Consider the following 19,747-nt stretch of genomic DNA (forward strand, 5'->3'; position numbering starts at 1 on the left):
TGGAGTACATGAGATGTTTTGATACAGGTATGTAATGCGTAAGAATCATATCATGCAAAATTGGGTATCCATCCCCTCAAGCATTTATCATTTGTGTTACAAACTATCCAATTATACTCTCTTAGTTATTTTTAAATGTACAAATTAAATTATTATGACTGTAGTCACCCTGTTGTGCTATCAAATACTAGGTCTTATTCATTCTTTCTATTTTTTTTTGTAGTGATTAACTATCTTTACCTCACCTCCACCTTCCCCTACCACCCCACTACCCTTCCCAGCCTCTGGTAACCTTCTTCTATTCTCTAACTCCATGAATTCAATTGTTTTGATTTTTAGATCCCACAAATAAGTTAGAACAATATAGCCCTGTTCTTTGCCTCCCAGGACGCAAGATGGGTTAGAACAGACATTTCTGAAACAGACCCAGAAATAGTAGAGGCTGGTCTGGCATAGGCTCCCAAGGGCAAGGGCTCTTCACAGTCTCTCTGCTTCCACTTTCGCACCTACATTGCCCCTAGGAAACTCTTGCTCTCTTGTGCTTGGAGTGCATTGCTCAAAGTCCTGACACTGACTTATTATTGACCTATCCTTCTTGGAGCAGTTTATCCAAGGTCCTTCCTGGGCTCATTAAAATGCACCTGGTCTGGAAGCCATCCGCTATCTATGGTCCTGAGTTTTGCTACTATAACAGTGATGTAGCCCCCAGTCCTCAACCCAAAACCACAGGGCAGTGCGACAGTCTGCAACAGGCCAGCAGAGATGTTTCAAGCCCCGTTCATGGGAACAATTATGCAATGGAACTAGAAAACTGGGTCCCCAAGCTGTCTACTGAATTTTAGTCTCAATCCCCCAAACTAACAAGTAGATGTTCTCAGATTTACTAACAGGTCAATCTTCTCTTGGAGGGAAGGCATGGAGAGAATGAGATCATTTTCCTATAATCATTTTCTAAACGGAAAAATTTGTTTCCTAACCAACTTTTGCAATGCTGTAAGAATCTCATATTAAGTAGTTTTCTCTCCCCATGGCAGTTTCTGCATAAGTAAATAATAAAAGCCCGTATATTGTCATGATTTCACGTGGCAAATTTCCAGGCCCAAAGATTTAGAAACCCTGGGACAGTGAGTGACTATTTTGCATTTATCTAAGTTGGAAATGTCACAGGATATCAAGAACTCAAGAATATGTCACAGACCTCTCTGTAGATACAATCTTTAGGAGCAACCAAAGGTATGGAACTCTTGAAATGCAACTTCCTAATAGTACGATGAATGGGCTATGAATTCTAGAGAAATATAGGAAAGCATTTTATTTACTGATCACTCAACTCTACCTATAAAATTGGTTCCAGTGCTGACATTCGAAATAGCTAATAGTGCGTTACTTTAGCAAAGGCATCTTCCATTAAATGATAATTACATTTTCCTTTCTTCTTAAACTTCAGGAGACTTTGCTGTGCTCTTAAGCTCTGGACTTTCTATGAAGACTGCCATCCTGATGAATTTTATAAGCTCCCTAACTGCCTTCATAGGATTATACATTGGCCTTTCCGTGTCAGCTGATCCATGTGTTCAAGACTGGATCTTCACAGTCACTGCTGGGATGTTCTTATATTTATCCTTGGTTGAAATGGTAAGCTTGGCGGCTTTTCTATTTGGTTTTTCTAAACACTGAAAATGTGAAACAGAGAAAAAAAAAACAGTAAAAATGGAAGGATAAATGAGTAGAAGAGAAAAATTTATAAAACAATATAAACCATTAAGGAATATTCTTTGTACTCCAAGAAAGTGCATTCTAGGCAGAAAGAACGTAATTTGAGGTACAGAAAATATTGACATTTTCTGTAGCGTTAAAGTGACAGGTGTGTGATAGCAGTTGCATGTAAGACTTTTTTCTTTTAGTGAATTTAATGGAAAGAATGAAATGTTTGCAATCTTCAAAAAGTAATCATCAGCTCATTCGATTCCAGCTTTGGATCTATATATGATGCCTGTATTTCCAGTTGAAAAATGAAAAGTTCTGTCAATCAGCCAGCTATTTTATTTATACAATGCGGAAGTTCTGTTAAATAGCCAGCTATTTTATTTATACAATAGAAAATAATTCAACTGAATTTGTCATTGAATTAAATCACTGTTTGACGTAATTAACCACACATATTTTTAAAATAATGACTACATCTTTGAAGTTTTAATGGCCAAAGGACCATTGCGCTGATGAAATGAGAAAGAAAGATTTTTACAGTATTTGGTCTCTAAAATTGCAATGTATGTTTCCTATAGAGGTCCTTGCTGACCCTAATGATAACTCAGTCATTAGTTTTCTTCCTGTATACCTGATTAGGGAATTGAACCTGGGAAATTTCACATTGTCTTGCTTCTTAAATTCTCGTCTCCATAAGATAAAAGTCTTTTTGAAGGTCACTCTCTATTGGGCTTGTTTACAACTTTAAAAACATCTTAAGGTAAAATCATATTGATCATCCCTTCTCATGGGTTGGAATATGGCAAATAAAAATAAAATAAATTAACAAAAGAAGTACTTAAGGCTGAAATCAGGCTGAGTAAAAGTCAGATATGTTATTACCTCTGTCCTGGAGAAGAAAAAGTAAATTAATCTTGAAGGTAATATGTGGAACAGATTCATTGAGATTGACTACTAATGAAGCAGAATCCAACCATTGTCCTGGAAGTAAAAGAAATATTTCAAAAGGAAAAAAATACAGGAGGCAGAAACCTGTGCTAGTACAACCAGAAAAGCAGTGCGTTGTTGAAGTTAAGTCTTAATAAGGGGATTCTCAAAGTAAACCCTGCCATTTTTAAACCCCACTCTAAGGCTCCTGAGTTTCTGGATGTTTTTCTTAATTCTTATGAGATGCATGCAGATGAGGTAAACACCAAATGTCCTTCCATATTTAGAAATGTTCTTATATATTATCTGTGATGCTCTGAGAACATTCTAATTTTGATAGTAAAGTGAAAGTGGAGCAAATTTTGACCCAGCAATCCTATTACTGTGTATATATTCAAAGGAATATAAATCATTCTATTATAAAGATACATGCAGCACTATACACAATAGCAAAGACATGGAATCAATGCAAGTGCCCATCAATGATAGACTGGATAAAGAAAATGTGATACATATGCACCATGGAATAATACGCAGCCGTAAGAAGGAATGGGACTGTGTCCTTTGCAGGGACATAGATGAGGCTAGAAGCCATTATCCCCAGCAAACTAATGCAGGAACAGAAAACCAAACACTGCATGTTCTCACTTAATAAGTGGGAGCTGAGCAATAAGAATACATGGACACAGGGACGGGAACAACACACACTGGGGCCTGTCGAGGGAGGGTAGGGGTGGGGAGAGCATTAGGGTAAAGAGCTAACGCATGCTGGTATTGATACGTAGGTGATGGGTTGATAGGTGCAGCAAACCACCGTGGCACACGTTTACCTATTTAACAAACCTGCATATGTACCCCGGAACTTAAAAAAATAAAGTGGAGCAAATTTTACCCCTTTTTCTGAACCTATCCCCCAACCTGAGGTCAATGTTATGGAATCCTGCGATTCTTTCAACTTGAGAAATCTGGATTTACAGCTTTGTTGTGACTTTGAAACCACTGTCACTCATTTAATGAAGTGAGCTATACTTTGTTTAAACAGTCTTGAAGGTAATGTGTGGAGCACATCAGTCCTCAGATTCACTCTTGAGCTTCCTAATTTTCAACTTTCGATTTCTAATTTCTCTTTATGGATCAGTTCAGGGCAATTTCTGGATTCTTTCAAAATTTACTCTGTTTTTCACACAGACTGGTTCTCTCTTCAAGTAGGATGAATGTCGATGTCTGTAGTCAATTTGTTTTCTTTGCTTTTGTCTACTCTCCCAGAATTGACCTGGGAAGGTTATCAAGAGCCATTTGTCATGCGGAACCCTAAGCTAAATATGTCATTTTCCTTTCAATGTTCCTGCTCCTTTTCTTGTAAGGGTAAGCAATTGCTTAGAAGAAAGCAATGTGACTGATATCCTGTGAGATTCCAGCTGGCATAAATCTTGACCCTATTGCAAATGGCTATTAGCCGAGGAAAAACCAGCATCCTGGCAGAAAGACAGGAAAAAAAAAATACTTGTGAGTTTCCCGGGGCTACTTCCTATCATCCAGGTCGCTTGCTCTCACGGCCTTCTGAGCAACTTCTAAACAAATGCAGCTCTTTCACATAGCAATAAGTTTAACTGTTGCTGTTCTCTGGGGCCATGCCAAAGAAAATAGTGGGTCATTTAAAGGGAAGAAAACAAGGTTGCAAAGACTCTGAAACAGTAAAGAAAATAAATGCAGCAACTAAAGGGTAAAGGGGAACACTAGATAGAATATACTAGTTAATTGCTAAATCCTGGATATTGACCAGGTACCTTCTGAATAAGGTTAATGTGAAAAGACTAGCTAGATCTTTGTTTGTTTGTTTTAAAGAAGTTGGGTGTGTTATTTCAAACTCCCAAAAGAATAAGAACTAGAGACATAAATGAGGCCATTAGCAATGAGGTCAGCAAAGAAGAAAGTCCTCTCCGGGGAAAAGTGCCAAACTTAATTCTCCAAAGTAGAATTGGCTTATTCAAGTATACTAACTCCAAATTGCCCTGAAGCATGGCTAAAGGAAGTTAAGAATGAATGCCGCTCTGGGTGGCCGGAGGAAATTAATGCTCTGTTATGAAGATCAGTGTCCTAGACTGGGTTTCCTTCAAAGCAGCTGGGAAGACAAAGGACAGGGTGAAAGCAAGTCATTTTGGAGGTGATCCCAGGGAGCAGAAGTGAAGGGCCGGCAAACTGAAACAGAGAAGGAAGAAAAGTCAATACCATCTGTGTTTTTATTAAGTTGACCAGGACTATGGGAACACCATTACACAGGACCTTCTGATGAGGCTCAAGAAATATGCCTCAGAATAGTTTACCTGGGAAAGGAAGAGGCTTTATCTACAGGCTCTTGTCCCTGTGTTCAACACTGGCCCTGCCAGCATTATCTCCCCATCTCCACTTCCAGGTTATACACACTTGAGTACTAAGAGCATTCCCGTAAAGGGGCTCAAGCCATCACATCAGAGAAGCGCAGGGCAGGAGAAAGAGGAATGCAGTGTGGACCGGAAGGAAGACTCTGCAAAACCAATCAACACCTCCTTGGAATGGGTCTCTGCAGCAGTGACTGGGGTCAGAGATGGGGCTGAGTGCATCTGAAATAGCACATGTGATGTCCATTAACGATTGGCCCCTTCCACTCCTCAAGTGCCTTCTTTTCCTCTTAACACCCATCTCTCCCCAAGTCCCTTCGTGGTGGTAGCCAGCCAAAATACTACAAAGACTTAATACAAAATAATAAGTGGAAGAAGCTCCAAACCCTGCTGGCCCTGAGGCCATAGTTGATATTCTTCATCTCTGCTCTCCAGCATCCAATCCTGATCCTCCTCAACTCCAAGCAGCTCTTGGGTTGATCTACATCAACCCAACCCTGGGAGGGGCAACTTAGGTCTTCAATGAAGGGTCTGAATGTTCACTGCTTTGTCCTTGTTAGGCTGTGTATCCTTTAGTTGCCTGGTGACCATTGTTACCAGGCATCAAGAAGCACCAAGAGATGCTCCAAGAAATCTGAATTTGTAGCTGTGTTCCTTCTCTCCTCACCATGCAGCAGCACCCCTAACTCCTCATGGTAACTGTTACAGGAAAGGAGTCCTAATCCAGACCCCAAGAGAGGGTTCTTGGATCTTGTGCAAGAAAGAATTCAGAGAGAGTCCACAGTGCAAAGAAAAAGCAAGTTTATTGAGCAAGTAAAGGGATAAAAGAATGGCTACTCCGTAGACAAAGCAGCCCCATTGCTGCTGGTTGCCCATTTTCATGGTTATTTCTTGGTGATATTCAAACAAGGGTTGGATTATTCATGCCTCCCCTTTTTAGACCATTTGGGGTAATGTCCTGACATTGCCATGGCATTTGTAAGCTGTCATGGCGCTGGTGGGAGTGTAGCAGGGAGGATGATCGGAGGTCAGTCTCATCGCCCTTTTGGTTTTGGTGGGATTTTGCTGGCTTCCTTACTGCAACCTGTTTTGTCAGCAAGGTCTTTATGAGCTGTATCTTTTGCTGACCTCCTATCTCATCCTGTGATGTAGAATGCCTTAACTGTATGAGAATGCAGCCCAGTTGGCCTCAGCCTCATTTTACCCAGCTCCTATTCAAGATGGATTACTCTTATTCACATGCCTCTGACATAATCACTAACAATTACTCTTACCATTATAGTAACTTTCTTCACTGTTGGTTGATCCACTAATATAGGGAGCCCCAAATGAGCAGGTGGTAGTGATAGTTTCAAGTTGACTGGAAACTTTATTGCAGGAGTTCTCAACCCCTGGTCCTGCTGGGAACGAGGCCGCACAGTAGGAGGTGAGCAGCAGGTGAGCAAGCGAAGCTTCATCTGTACTTACAGCCGCTCTGCATTGCTCACCTGAGCTCCACCTCCTGTTAGATCAGCGGGGGCATTAGGTTCTCACAGGAGCGTGAACCTTATTGTGAACTGCGCATGTAAGGGATCTGGATTGCACACTCCTTATGAGAATCTAATGCCTGATGATTGGTCGCTATCTCCCATCACCTCCAGATGGGGCCGACTAGTTGCAGGAAAACAAGCTTAGGGCCCCCCACTGATTCAATATTATGGTGAGTTGCATAATTATTTCATTATATATTACAATGTAATAATAATAGAAATAAAGTACACAACCAATGTAATGTGCTTGAATCATCCTGAAATTATCCCCTTCACCTCCGACCCTCGGTCCATGAAAAAACTGTCTTCCATGAAACCGGTCCCTGGTGCCAAAAAGGTTGTGGACCACTGCTTTCTTGTATTCCCTGGTGCATTCTCCCCAGGAACAGGAATCTGTGGTCTGACAGTACCTAAGTTTACAGGAACAGGGAGCATAAATACCCCAAGTGAAAAAAATAGCAATACTTATCTATCAATTGCTTTATAATTTTGTACTGTTTCTAATCGCCATTATTTCCTTCCTTCTTACTTTGCATTTAATTTTCTCTTTACTTTCTTGCAGCCATGTAAGAGCATCTCATTTTGTCTGAGAGCTGAATATTCCTTCTAAGAAAATTCTCAGAATTGGAAATCTAGAGGATTTCTTAAATCGAGCTTCTCTAAAGTTTATAAAAATTGCCCAAATTGAAAAAAAAAAGCCCTCAAAGTATTGGTTTTTTCCAGCGTTTGGATAAAACAGACTTTATTTTTAACAAATATAATTTGTTATTTAAAGCATAAATTAATTAATTAAAAAAACATAAATGGGTTATGCCAAGGGAAGGTTTATTTTGGATCTGAAACAAAGTTTCAAACCTTTAGGCATTTTTCCTAGGGTTTTTAGATCCTGCCAAAATGGTGTTTCCATAGCAACAGGACTATAGAAACCTCAAGGGGCTATCACTGTAGATGTAACTAGAGATGTCCCTACAATGGGGGGAACTGGACAACTGCCCAGGAATTTAGTACATTAATAGAACCAAGCTGATGGAGGAGCTGTAACTTAGGGAGGAAGCTAATGGAGAAGGAAGTACCTGTCCAATTCATGCCAAAACACAATAAAACATAGCCCAGGTGCCCCCTCCAGATGTATCCAAGGCAAATGAATTGGAATAGGGAAAATATCCAATTTCAAACCCTCTTCCCCCATCAACCTCCCTCATCATATAAGGTTCTAGATCTCTTCCCCCACCCTCACGTTTTTTGGATGCTCTTTAAAAACTTCATTTCCTCTCCAAGACTATCCCTTATGTTTCTTCAACCTTATTTTACTTATCTAATAACTTTGCAGGCAGGGGATTGGGGGGAGCAGGCACCTCAAGAATAAAAAGCAGTCACTCAGAGCAATTTACTTATCTTCCCTCTTGTGAGAAGTGCCTACCAGAAGTAATATCACAGCCAGACCTTTGCCTGGAGCACTTTCAATTTCCAGATAATTTTCCTTATGTGAAAGGCAGGATAAAAGGTATTTTGAATATGAATTTAAGATCCTCTACCTTTAAAACATATCCAAAAATGCAAAAATCAAACCTAAGTATTAAATCTGGCCAATAAATAGGATTATCAATATAGTTCATCCTCTCTACACTTACTGTAGGTCAGTAAATGTAGCAGCTTCAAGAACATGAATTGGGTAAAAACAAAAAAACATTAACTGAGTGACAAACATCCACCTTTCTAGCCAGGCTTCTCTTCTGTTCTTCATCATATAACTATAAAATTTAAACTAGAATCCTAGACTTTTAGAATATTGATCCCATTCCCTCCTCCCCATTTTTCTTTCTTTTTCTTGTGATTTATTGAGTTTGAATGAGTCTTTATCAGAGAAATCTAGACTCCAGGGCAATTCATTCAAAGATCTACAATCACCAAGTCGGGTCTGGTAAATGAATCCTTTCTCCATCCAAAGGATGAGTAAGTCTTCCTTTCTTTGAAGTTTGGCAATACCTAAGTGTAACTCTGTTAAACATCCACCCACAGGAAGAGATTTTGTTTGAAAAAGACATATGAAGTAACCTTGATATACGTATTTGTTTTCAACAAATATTGTAGTTAAAATCAATGAGTTCCACTGGCATCATTTTAAATATCCTTTGGCTGAGAAAGAAATAGCAAGCATTCAAAACTCATTTCAGGCAGCAAAATTAATGTAATTTAACATTCACAATTATTTCTTAACAAAAGCAAGAACGGTGAATCATTCTTACCAACAATTTTGAAAGACTTCTATCCTCTTTCTGTAAAAATCAGTCAAACCCTACACTTAGAAATTTTCTACTGAGAAAATGAGTAATTAAGCCAACTTTGGTGAAGGCTGAATTCTCTCTGTAATTAAAAGAAATTGACCAATCAGAAATGCTGGTATTTTTCTACTCCTCATTCCTCTTTTCTTCTAACTAATTTCTCAAATCATACACACACATACACACAGATCTTCCAAAGCAGTTATTTTAAAAATGCAGTTGGCCCTAGAACAACATAGGTTTGAACTGCATGGGTTCACTTATTCTTAGATTTTCTTCCACCTCTGCCACCCCTGAGACAGCAAGACCAACCCTTCTTCCTCTTGCTCCTCCGTCCCCTCAATGTGAAGATGAGGATGAAGACCTATATGATTGTCCACTTCTACTTAACTAGTAGTAAATGTATTTCTCCTCTTTATGATTTTCTTTTCTTTTCATTTCATTTTGTTTCTCTTTTCTTCTCTCCTTTCTTTTTTTCTTTTCTTTCCCAAAACAAAATAATACAAAGCCCAAGCACCCCCTCCAGGTATTTCCTTCCTTCCTTTCTTCCTTTATTTTTTTGAGACAGATTCTCACTCTGTTGCTCAGGCTGGAGTGCAGTGGGGCGATCTCGGCTTACTGCAGCCTCTGCCTCCCAGGTTCAAGCAATTATCCTGCCTCAGCCTCTGGAGTAGCTGGGATTGCAAGCATGTGCCCCCATGCCCACTAATTTTTATGTTTTTAGTAGAGATGGGGTTTCGCCATGTTGGCCAGGCTGGTCTGGAACTCCTGGCTTCAAGTGATCCACCTGCCTCAGCCTCCCAAAATGCTGGGATTAGAGGCGTGAGCTACTGCACTCATCCCCCTTACGATTTTCTTAATAACATTTTCTTTTCTCTAGCTTACTTTATGGTAAGAATACTGTATATAATACACAGAGCATATAAAATATGTGTTAATTGTGTTATTGGTTAGGCTTCTGGTCAACAGTAGGCTATAAGTAGTTAAGTTTTGGGAGAGTCAAAAGTTATACATGAATTTTCAACTGTGCGGGGATCAGCATCCTAACCCCCACATTGTTCAACTGAACTAAAGCTGGCTGACGTCTGTCTTTGCTGAGCTTTACGACTAAGAATTTGTCTAACTGAATCACTTCCCCTAAGGAAAAAAAGGAGAAGAGAATTGTTAAATACAAGTTTAAAGCAGGTAACATCTTAGTCTGTCCTAATTGTGTGTGACAGTGATGTGCTCTTTATCGTGTAACTCACAGTTTTCAAAAAAATTTAATTTATATTCTGCCGCAAACTGCTTCATGAATTGCCTTGACAAGATCCCATTGGGAAGTGATAGACATATAAGGTTCTGTATTTGAATTATTCAGCAAATAAAATTTTTAAAGCTGAAGATTTTAAAATAACCTTGAGAAAAGCCTCCAGGTTGGATATCCCATACAAGTTGAGAGCTGTGTGGTCTTTGCCTTCTTGCATAATAAGGAAGGTTAAAACAGCTATGTTAAGTTGTTTATTGAACATAAATACTAGTTGAAGAAGACCTAAATTCAAAACAGTGGGAACAAACCTCCCGATTTCAGGAGATTCTTGAGTCAACAGAGTGTTGAGGATTCTACTCTCACTAATCAAATATGATTCTAAAATAGAACATATTCTAACATCCCTCTTTTGATTGATGTCAAAAAGGACAACCAAAAAAATGAATTCCATGAAAAAAAGGAAAAGCACAAGATAGCCATAACCAAACTTTTATTTGAATTCAACCCTCAGAAGATTGTTAAAAGCGAGAATTCATATAATATTTGTAAGCGAACATTCCAGAGAAGATTTTTATTCTCCAGAATGTTGTAGAAAGAGAAATCCTGGAGGACCTTTTTAAGACTCTGTGGCTGATAAAACTCATCTCTGTGCATATGTAACCATCTCCACCAAGGTCCAGTCAGAGGGTCAGCCAGGTTCATTAAAAGAAAGACACTCCAGACTTCCCTCCGTCTTGTTTACAGCAAACCATCACAAAGAAACTAGAAGTAGAAAACCCTGCAGACTATTGAAAGGGCGGCTGGGCATGGTGGCTCGCCTGTAATCCCAGCACTTTGGGAGGCAGAGACAGGCGGATCACGAGGTCAAGAGATCGAGACCGTCCTGGCCAACACGGTGAAACCCCTTCTCTACTAAAAATACAAAAATTAGCCCAGCGTGGTGGTGCGCACCTGTAGTCCAGCTACTCGGGAGGCTTAGGCAGGAGAATTGCTTGAACCCAGGAGGCGGAGGTTGCAGTGAGCCAAGATCGCACCACTGCACTCCAGCCTGGGTGACAGGGTGAGACTACGTCTCAAAAAAAAAAAAATAAAGGGCTTCAATTCTGCAAAAATGGATTCGTTTGTGGTTGTTAATGAAGCGTGAGGACATGAGAGCTGAGTTTATGCTCAGGGACTTTCAGATCTAAACAAAAGTCAGAATTTCATGTTTTTTAGTGGAAAGTAATGACAATGAATCTTTACCAGGCAGTAAGTGACATCTCTTATTATCACATAGGTTCTTAGATCTAACCTAAATGGTGCTTTATTAAAAATATTGTAATATTATAATCTTTATATTATAATAAGCTAAAAAGCTAAACAATGATATTACAATAAGTTAAAAAGATAAGTAGTTAATAAGCATATTACAGTAAGCTAAATATATCACAATAAGCTAAAAAGCTAAACAGTTAAAGCAAACTAAGAATTTTAAAGTTTTAGCTATCATGTTTGGGTCTGATCCATTTTAAGTTAATTTTTATATATGGTGTTAGGTAACCATCCAACTTTATTTATTATCATTATTAGTATTATTATTAGAGACAGAGTCTTGCTCTGTTGCCCAGGCTGCAGAGCAGTGGCATGATCATAGCTTACTGTAGCCTTGATCTCCTAGGATCAAGTGATTCTCCTACCTCAGCCTCCCAAGTAGCTGGGACTACAGGCAACTGCCACCATGCCCAGCTAATTTTAAAAAATATTTTTTGTGCATATGGCATGTCACTATGTTGCCCAGGCTTGTCTTGAACTGTTGGCTTCAAGTGATCCCCTTGCCTCGGCCTCCCAAAGTGTTGAGATTACAGTATGAGCCACCATGTTCAGCCTGTTCTTTCGAATGTGTATATCCAGTTTCCCCAGCACCATCTGTGGAAAGGACTCTCCTTTGTCCATTGAATGGTTTTGGCATCCTTGTTGAAAATCAATTGATCATGTGTGCAAGACTTTGTTTCTGGGTTCTCCATTCTATTCTCTTGGTCTATATGGCTGTCTGTAGCCAGTACCACACTCATTTGATTATTCTAGTTTTGTAGTAAGTTTTGAAATCAGGAAATCTAAGATCTCCAAATTTATTCTTTTTCAAGATTGTTTTGGCTATTTGAGGATCCTTTGAGATTTCATATGAATTTTAGGGTTAATTTTTCTATTTTTTTAAAAAAGTGATAGGGATTTTGATAGAGATTACCTTTAGTCTGTACTTTAAGTAGTATTGATATCTTAATAATACTAAATTTTCCAATCCATGAACATGAGATGTCTTTCCATTTATTTGTTTTAAATTTCTTTTGGCAATGTTTTATAGTTTTCAGTGTACAAGTCTTTCACTTTCTTGGTTAATTTTATTTCTAGGTATTTTCTTCTTTTTGATGATATTGTAAATAAATTTGTTTTCATTTCCTTTTTGGATTGTCCATTGTTTGTATTTATAAATGCAACTAATTTTATGTGTTTATTTTGTCTTTCAACTTTGCTAAATTTATATATTTGGATTTTGTTTTAACATCTTGGGAGTGAAAAAATATATACCTACGGCTTAACAAATTATTATTTAACAGAAAGATGTGTTCTGCAAGCAGTATTTTTAAAAATATAATGCTATAATGCATAAAAATGTGTACATTAAAGACGCATTTACAAGTCAAAAAGATTCTATAATAACCACATAAGCCCTTTCCTCTTGTTTTGTTTTTGAAACCCACTGGAAACAGAAATCAAAATTTAGCTCATTCAGTGTCTGTTTTTCCCTTCTTCAATTTTAAGTTGTTTGAATACAGAAATATGCATTTATGACAATAAATAAAGGAAATCACTATTGTCTTTAAATGTTAGAAGGGATCATGTCTTTTTAAGTCCTTGTGCTGTATGACAAAATTAATCCTTGCATGAATTTTTTTCTTGTTCACTAGGGCAACTTTTCTGGTATTTCCTTAAAGTTTGTGATAGTGAATGCCAGGTACAAACTGCCTTGCTTGTTAGGACTAATATAGGTTTACAAATCTGATGCATCTACAGTTTGAGTGTCATAGTGATCACAGCTGTGAAGAGACAACCTATGTATGGTTTCATGTTTCTAACTATCTGGAAGAAAAGTAAAAAAGTAGTGTGATTGACTTCATGGTGAAGCACTACAACAACTAGCAAGATTGCTAGATGATGTATGGGAGAAGAAAGACGAACTAAGCCAGTTCATGCACTTTTTGGATTTATAAAGGCCAAACGGTCTTCCTAATTTATCAATTTTTCAGCAAGTTGTGATCTCATAGATGAATTTTTCAGTAAATTTTCTTGGAGACACTGCATGGATAAAGGATTATACATATTATTAGGTTGGGCAAAAACTGTATAAACTTTTGGGTACCACTAAGAACCATATTAAATCTATCTATCTATATATCTGTTTAATGGAAAGACTATTACATGTCTCTTTGTAATCATTTTTTAGTTGACATGTTAACAATAATCATCAAAAGACTCCAAAAAATTGAGATAAAAAATTAGCTGAATGCCTTATTAACATTGTTCTCAAAATGTGAATAAGTGAATACTCAAAAGATTTTTTTTTCGTTTTTTCTCTGTGTTGGATATTAGGGAGATGTTCCAGTGACTCTTCATAATAGTGATCACATTTGGGAAAAAAAATCTAGGTGCGTTGGTGGTATAATATTGTGGAAGGCGCTTGGACTAAATCTTGTCCTGAGTATCAATAAGACTGTGAAAAGGCACAGTCTAGTTGGGCCTTAGACATCAAAAACTCCAGTAACTCGAAATATGCTTTAGTTTTTCCTTCTTTTTTATTTTTAAAAAATTTTTAGAGTAAGAGAACTATGGGGGTGGGACATAAAAAGTACAGAATGAACCATAATCATGACGATTCTTCTCAAAGTGGATGTGTAACTCTTGTTAAGAGTGCTTCTAAAGATAAATAATCAACTTTTTTTTTTCACCTACACTATCCAAATGGTGGCCAGTAGTCACATGTGGCTATTATGCCTTGAATGAGGCTAGCATGACTGAAAAATGGATTTTTTTTGGTTAAACTTTATTTTTAGGGCAGTTTTGGGTTGACAGCAAAACTGATCAGAAAGTACAGAGTTCCCATATGTCCCCTGTCCCCACACATGCACAACCACCCCACTATTGACATCCTGCAACACCGTGATACATCTGTTACAATTCACAAACATACCTTAACACATTATCACTCAAAGTCCATAGTTTATGTTAGATTTCACTCCTGGTTTTATACATTCTATGGGTTTTGACAAATGGATGATGACACATACCATTGTATCATATGGAATAGTTGAACTGCCTAAATGTCCCCTGTGTTCTGCATATTTGTTTATTCTTCCTTCCCCCAAATCCCTGTCAACCACTACTATTTTTACTGTCTTCATAGTTTTGTCTTTTTCAGAATGTCGTATGGTTGTAGTGATACAGTATGCTGCCTTTTCAGATTACCATCTTTCATTTCATAATACAAATCTGAGTTCCCTGTGTCTTTTTACAGTTTGATAGTTCATTTCTTTTTAGTGCTGAATAATATTTCACTGTCTGGATGCATCACCATTTATCCATTTACCTACTGCAGGACATCCAAATTTAGTTCCTTTCAAATTTTGGTAGTTATGGATTAAGCTGCTGTAAATACACTTAAGCAGGTTTTTGTGTGATCAGACATTTTCAAATCTGTTGAGGAAATGCCAAGAAATATGATTGCTGGATCATATGATAAGGGTATGTTTAGTTTTGTAAGAAGTTACCAAACTGTCTTCCAAAGTGGCTGTACCTTTTGGCATTTCCATCAGCAATGAATGAGAGTTCCAGTTGCTCTACATCCTCACCAGCACTTGTTGCTGTCAGTGTTACGGGTTTTGGCCATTCTAATAGGTGTATGGAGGTATTTAATTGTTGTTGTAATTTGCAATTCCCTAATAATATAAAATGCTAAGCATCTTTTATATGACTACTTGCCATCATACCTCTTCTTTGGGGAGTCTCTATTCAGGTCTTCCCATTTTTAATTGGAAATTGTCTGTTTTCCTATTAACTTTTAAAACTTCCTTGTCTATTTTGGATACCATTCCTTTATCAGACATTTTGCAAATGTTTTCCCCCAGTCTGTGGCTTATCTTCTCATTCTCTTGACATTGTCTTTCACTGAACTGAGGTTTTAATTTTGGGAGTATATATTTAGGGCAACTTGAATCTATGCTCCTGGATTGCAATCCTGAAGCTTGGCCCAAATAAATTATTTACTTATATATTTTTAAAAACATATTTTAATTTTAATGAAGCCCAGCTTATGAATTCTTTCTTTCATAGATCATGTCTTTAGCATCTTGCCTGAAAAGTCATTGCTATACCTAAGGTCACCTAGATTTCTTTTATCATAATCTTCTAGGATTTTTATGGTTTTGCATTTTTAATTCAGGTCTATGCTTTATTGTGAAGTAATTAATTTTTTCTTTTTGAGACGGAGCCTCACTCTGTCACCCAGGCTGGGGTGCAGTGGCACGATCTTGGCTCACTGCAACCTCTGCCTCCTGGATTCAAGCAATTCTTCTGCCTCAGCCTCCTGAGTAGCTGGGATTACAGGTGCGTGCCACCATGCCTGGCTAATTTTTGTATTTTTAGTAGAGACGGGGTTTCACCATGTTAGCCAGGCTGGTCTCGAACTCCTGATCTCATGATTCACCCACCTTTTTGTGAAGAATGTAAGACTGTGTCTAGATTCACTTTTTTTGTAAGTGGATTTCAGGTTGTTCCAGCACCATTTTTTGAAAAGAAGCCATTGCTCCATTTTATTGTGTTTACTCCTTTATCAAAGATCAGTTCACTGTATTTATATAGGTCTATTTCTGGACTCTGTTATATACCATTGATCTATTTGTCTATTCTTTTAGCAACACAGCAGTGTCTTGATTCCTGTAACATTATAGTAAGTCTTGAAGTCAGGTGGTGTCAGGCCTCCAATATTTTTCAGTGTCAGTCTTTAATATTTAGTTGGCTATTATGGATTTCTTCCACTCCATGTGAACTTTAAAATCAGTTTGTTGATACCCATTAAATAACTTGCTGGGACTTTGATTTGGATTGAATTGAATCTATACATCAAATTGGAAATAACTGACATCTTGAGGATATACAGTCTTCCTACCCTTGAACGTGGAATACCTCTCCATTTATTTAGTCTTTTGATATCATTTGTCACAGTTTTGTAGTTTTTCTCATATACATCTTGTGCACATTTTGTTAGATTTATAACTGAGAGTTTCATTTTTGGAAGTGCAAATGTAAATGGTAATGGATTTTTAACTTTAAATTTCACCTGTTCACTGATGATATAGAGAAAGGCAGTTGACTTTTGAATATTAACCATGTATTCCATAACCTTGCTATACTTGATTATCTGTTCTAGGAGCTTTTTTGTTGAATCTTTTAGCTTTTCTTTACAGTTATCATGTCATCTGTGAACAAAGGCAGTCTTATTTCTTTGTTTTTAATCTGCATGCCTTTATTTCTATTTCCGTCTTATTGCATTAGCCAGAACTTCTGTTATGATGTTGAGAAGCAGCGGTGAGAGGGCTCATCCTTGCCTTTCTTCTGATTTTAGTGGGAAAGCTCCTAGTTTCTCACCATTAGGTATATGTTAGCTACAGGTTTTTGCAAATGTTCTTTATCAAGTTGAGGAAATTACCTTAATTCCTAGTTTACTGAGAGTTTTTATCATGACTGAATGTTGGATTTTGTCAAATACTTTTCCTACACCTATTGATATGATCATGTAATTTTTTTTTCTTTAGCTGTTGATGTGATGGATTATGTTAACTGATATCCAAATGTTGAATCAGCCTTGCATACCTGGAATAAATCCCTCTTGATTGTAGTTATAATTCCTTTTGTACATTGTTGGTTTTGATTTGCCAATACTTTGTCCAGCATTTTTGCATCTATATTTTTGAGAAGCGTTGGTCTGTAGTTGATCTATTGGTGTTCTTTGTTTGTAATGTCTTTGCCTGGTTTTGTTCTTAGGGTAATGCTAGCCTCACAAAATGAGTTAGGAAATATTCCTCCCACTTCTATCTTCTGAAAGAGATTTTAGAGAATTGGTAAGATTTTTTCCTAAAGTGTTTGGTAAAGTTCATTGGTGAGCCCATCTGGGCCTGGTGATTTCTGTTTGGGGAGGTTATCGATTATTAATTCAAATTCTTTAATACATTAAGGCCTATTCAAATTTTCTCTTCCTTCTTGTGTGGGTTTTAGCTGACTTGTTTTTCAGGGAATTAGTCCATTTCATCTGTGTTATCAAATTTGGGGGCATAGAGTTTTTCCTAATATTTCTTTATTATCCTTTATTGTCCACGGAATCTGTGGTGACATCCTCTCTTTGATTTCCAGCATCAATACTTTGTATCTTCTCTCCTTTTTTTTGTTAGCCTAGCTAGAGGCTTATCTATTTTATTAATCTTTTCAATGAACCAGATTTAGCTTTGTCGAATTTCTGTATTGATTACCTGATTTTAATTTCATTGATTTCTGCTCTTTCATTATTTTCTTCTGCTTGCTTTTGGATTTAATTTGCTCTTCTTTTTCTAGTTTCCTAAGAAGGAAGCTTTGAATATTGAGTTTAGATCTTTGTTCCTTTCTGACATATACAATGTCTGATTCTTTTCTGAAATTCAATGCTCTGAATTTCCCTTTGAGCATACTTTCACTCTTATCTCACAAATTTTGATAAATTTTATTTTTATTTTCATTCATTCAAAACTTTTTTAGTTTCTCTTGAGATTTCTTTCTTAACTCATGTGTTATTTAGAGGTATGTTATTTAATCTCCAGTTCTTTTGGTATTTTCCAGCTATCTTTCTGTTATTGATTTCTAGTTTAATCCATATGTTCTAAGAATAGAAATTGTATGACTTCTATTATTTTAAATTTGTTAAGGTCAGTCTGATAGCCCAGAATGTGGTCTATCTTGGTGAATGTTCCACGTGAGCTGGGGAAGAATTTGCAGTCTGTTCTTGTTGGATAAAGTAGTCTATAGATGTCAATTATGTCCAATTGATTAATGTCCTACTGAATTCAATTATGTCTACTGATTTTCTGCCTGCTAGATCTGTTCATTTTTTTATCTTCCAATTTTTTTTTAGGTTCAAGGGATACATGTGCAAGTATGTTACATGGGTAAGGTGCATATTGTGGGGATTTGGTATACAGATAATTTTGTCACCTTGGCAATCAACGTAATACCCAATAGGTGGTTTTACAATCCTCATCCTCCACCTTAAGTAAGCCGTAATATCTATTATACCCTTCTTTGTGTCAATATTTATTTCCCACTTATAAGTGAGAACATGTGGTATTTGGTTTTCTGTTTCTGTTTTAATTCACTTAGGATAACGGCTATCAGCTTTATCTATGTTGCCACAAAAGATGTAATCTTTTCTTTTTCATGGCTGTATAGTATTCCATGGTGTATCTGTACCATATTTTCTTTATCCACTCCACCATTGTCAGGCATTTAGGTTGATTCTATGTCTTTGATACTGTGTATAGTGCTGTGATGAACATATGAGTGCATGTGTCTTTATGATAGAATGATTTATATTCTTTTGGATATGTAGCCAGTAATGGGATTGCTGGGTTGAATGATAGCTCTGTTTTAACTTCTTTCAGAAATCTCCAGACTGTTTTCCACAGTGGCTGAACTAATTTACATTTTCACCAGCAGTATATTAACATTCCCTTTCTCTTCAACCTCACCAGCATCTGCTGTTTTTTAACTTTTTAATAATTGCCATTTTAATGGGTATGAGATGGTGCATCATTGTGGTTTTGATTTGCATTTCCCTAATGATTAGTGATATAGAGCATTTTTTCATATGCTTGTTGGCCATGTGTATGTCATCTTTTGAGACATGTCTGTTCCTGTCCTTTGCTCATTTTTTAATGGGGCCATTTGTTTCTTGCTTGTTAATTTATTTAAATTTCTTATAGATTTTGGATATTAGACCTTTGTTAGATGTATAGTTTGCAAATATTTTTCCCATTCTATAGGCTGTCTGTTTACTCAGTTGAGAGTTTATTTTGCTGTGCAGAAGCTCTTTAGGTTAATGAGGTCCTACTTGTCAACTTTTGATTTTTTTTTGCAATTGCTTTTGGAGTCTCTGTCATGAAATCTTTGCCAAGACTGACATCCAGGGTGGTATTTGCTAGGTTTTCTTCTAGAGTTTTTATAGTGTTAGGCTTTACATTCAAGTCTTTAATCCATCTCAAGTTGATTTTTGTATATGGTGAAAGGAAGCGGTCCAGTTTCAATCTTCTGCACATGGCTAACCAGTCATCCCAGCACCATTTATTGACTAGAGAGTCATTTCCTGCTTGTTATTGTCTGCTTTGTCAAAGATCAGATCATTGTAAGTGTACAGCTTTATTTCTGTGCTTTCTAACATGTTCCATTGGTTGGATAATTAAGTCTTGTTGAATCAAACCTTTTATCATTATGTAATGCCCTTTTTTGTCATTTTTGATCATTGTTGGCTTAAAGTCTGTTTTGTCTAAGATAAGAATAGCAGCCCCTGCTCTTTTCTGTTTTCTGTTTGCTTAATAGATATTTCTCCATCCCTTTACTTTG

General features: G+C 37.1%; 1 protein-coding gene and 1 long non-coding RNA gene across 4 annotated transcripts in view; one reads left to right on the forward strand and one right to left on the reverse strand.

Annotated features, from left to right (window-relative positions):
* SLC39A12 (solute carrier family 39 member 12) overlaps positions 1 to 19,747 on the forward strand; it is an 84,499-nt gene that overhangs the window by 49,366 nt on the left and 15,386 nt on the right. For all 3 annotated transcript variants that reach the window (XM_002820569.3, XM_009245158.2, XM_002820570.3), the window contains one exon: positions 1,448 to 1,635. In XM_002820569.3, coding sequence (XP_002820615.2) covers positions 1,448 to 1,635 — 188 coding nt within the window. The remainder of the gene's footprint in view (positions 1 to 1,447; positions 1,636 to 19,747) is intronic.
* LOC103891593 (uncharacterized) lies at positions 67 to 8,821 on the reverse strand. Its single transcript, XR_655851.2, has 5 exons — positions 8,788 to 8,821; positions 7,933 to 8,021; positions 6,818 to 6,951; positions 2,590 to 2,688; positions 67 to 1,673 (listed from the first exon to the last, which is right to left on the reverse strand). It is a non-coding gene; the product is annotated as an uncharacterized LOC103891593 (long non-coding RNA).

This window comes from Pongo abelii, chromosome 8 (assembly GCF_028885655.2).
Source record: "Pongo abelii isolate AG06213 chromosome 8, NHGRI_mPonAbe1-v2.0_pri, whole genome shotgun sequence".
Taxonomy (NCBI): domain Eukaryota; kingdom Metazoa; phylum Chordata; class Mammalia; order Primates; family Hominidae; genus Pongo; species Pongo abelii.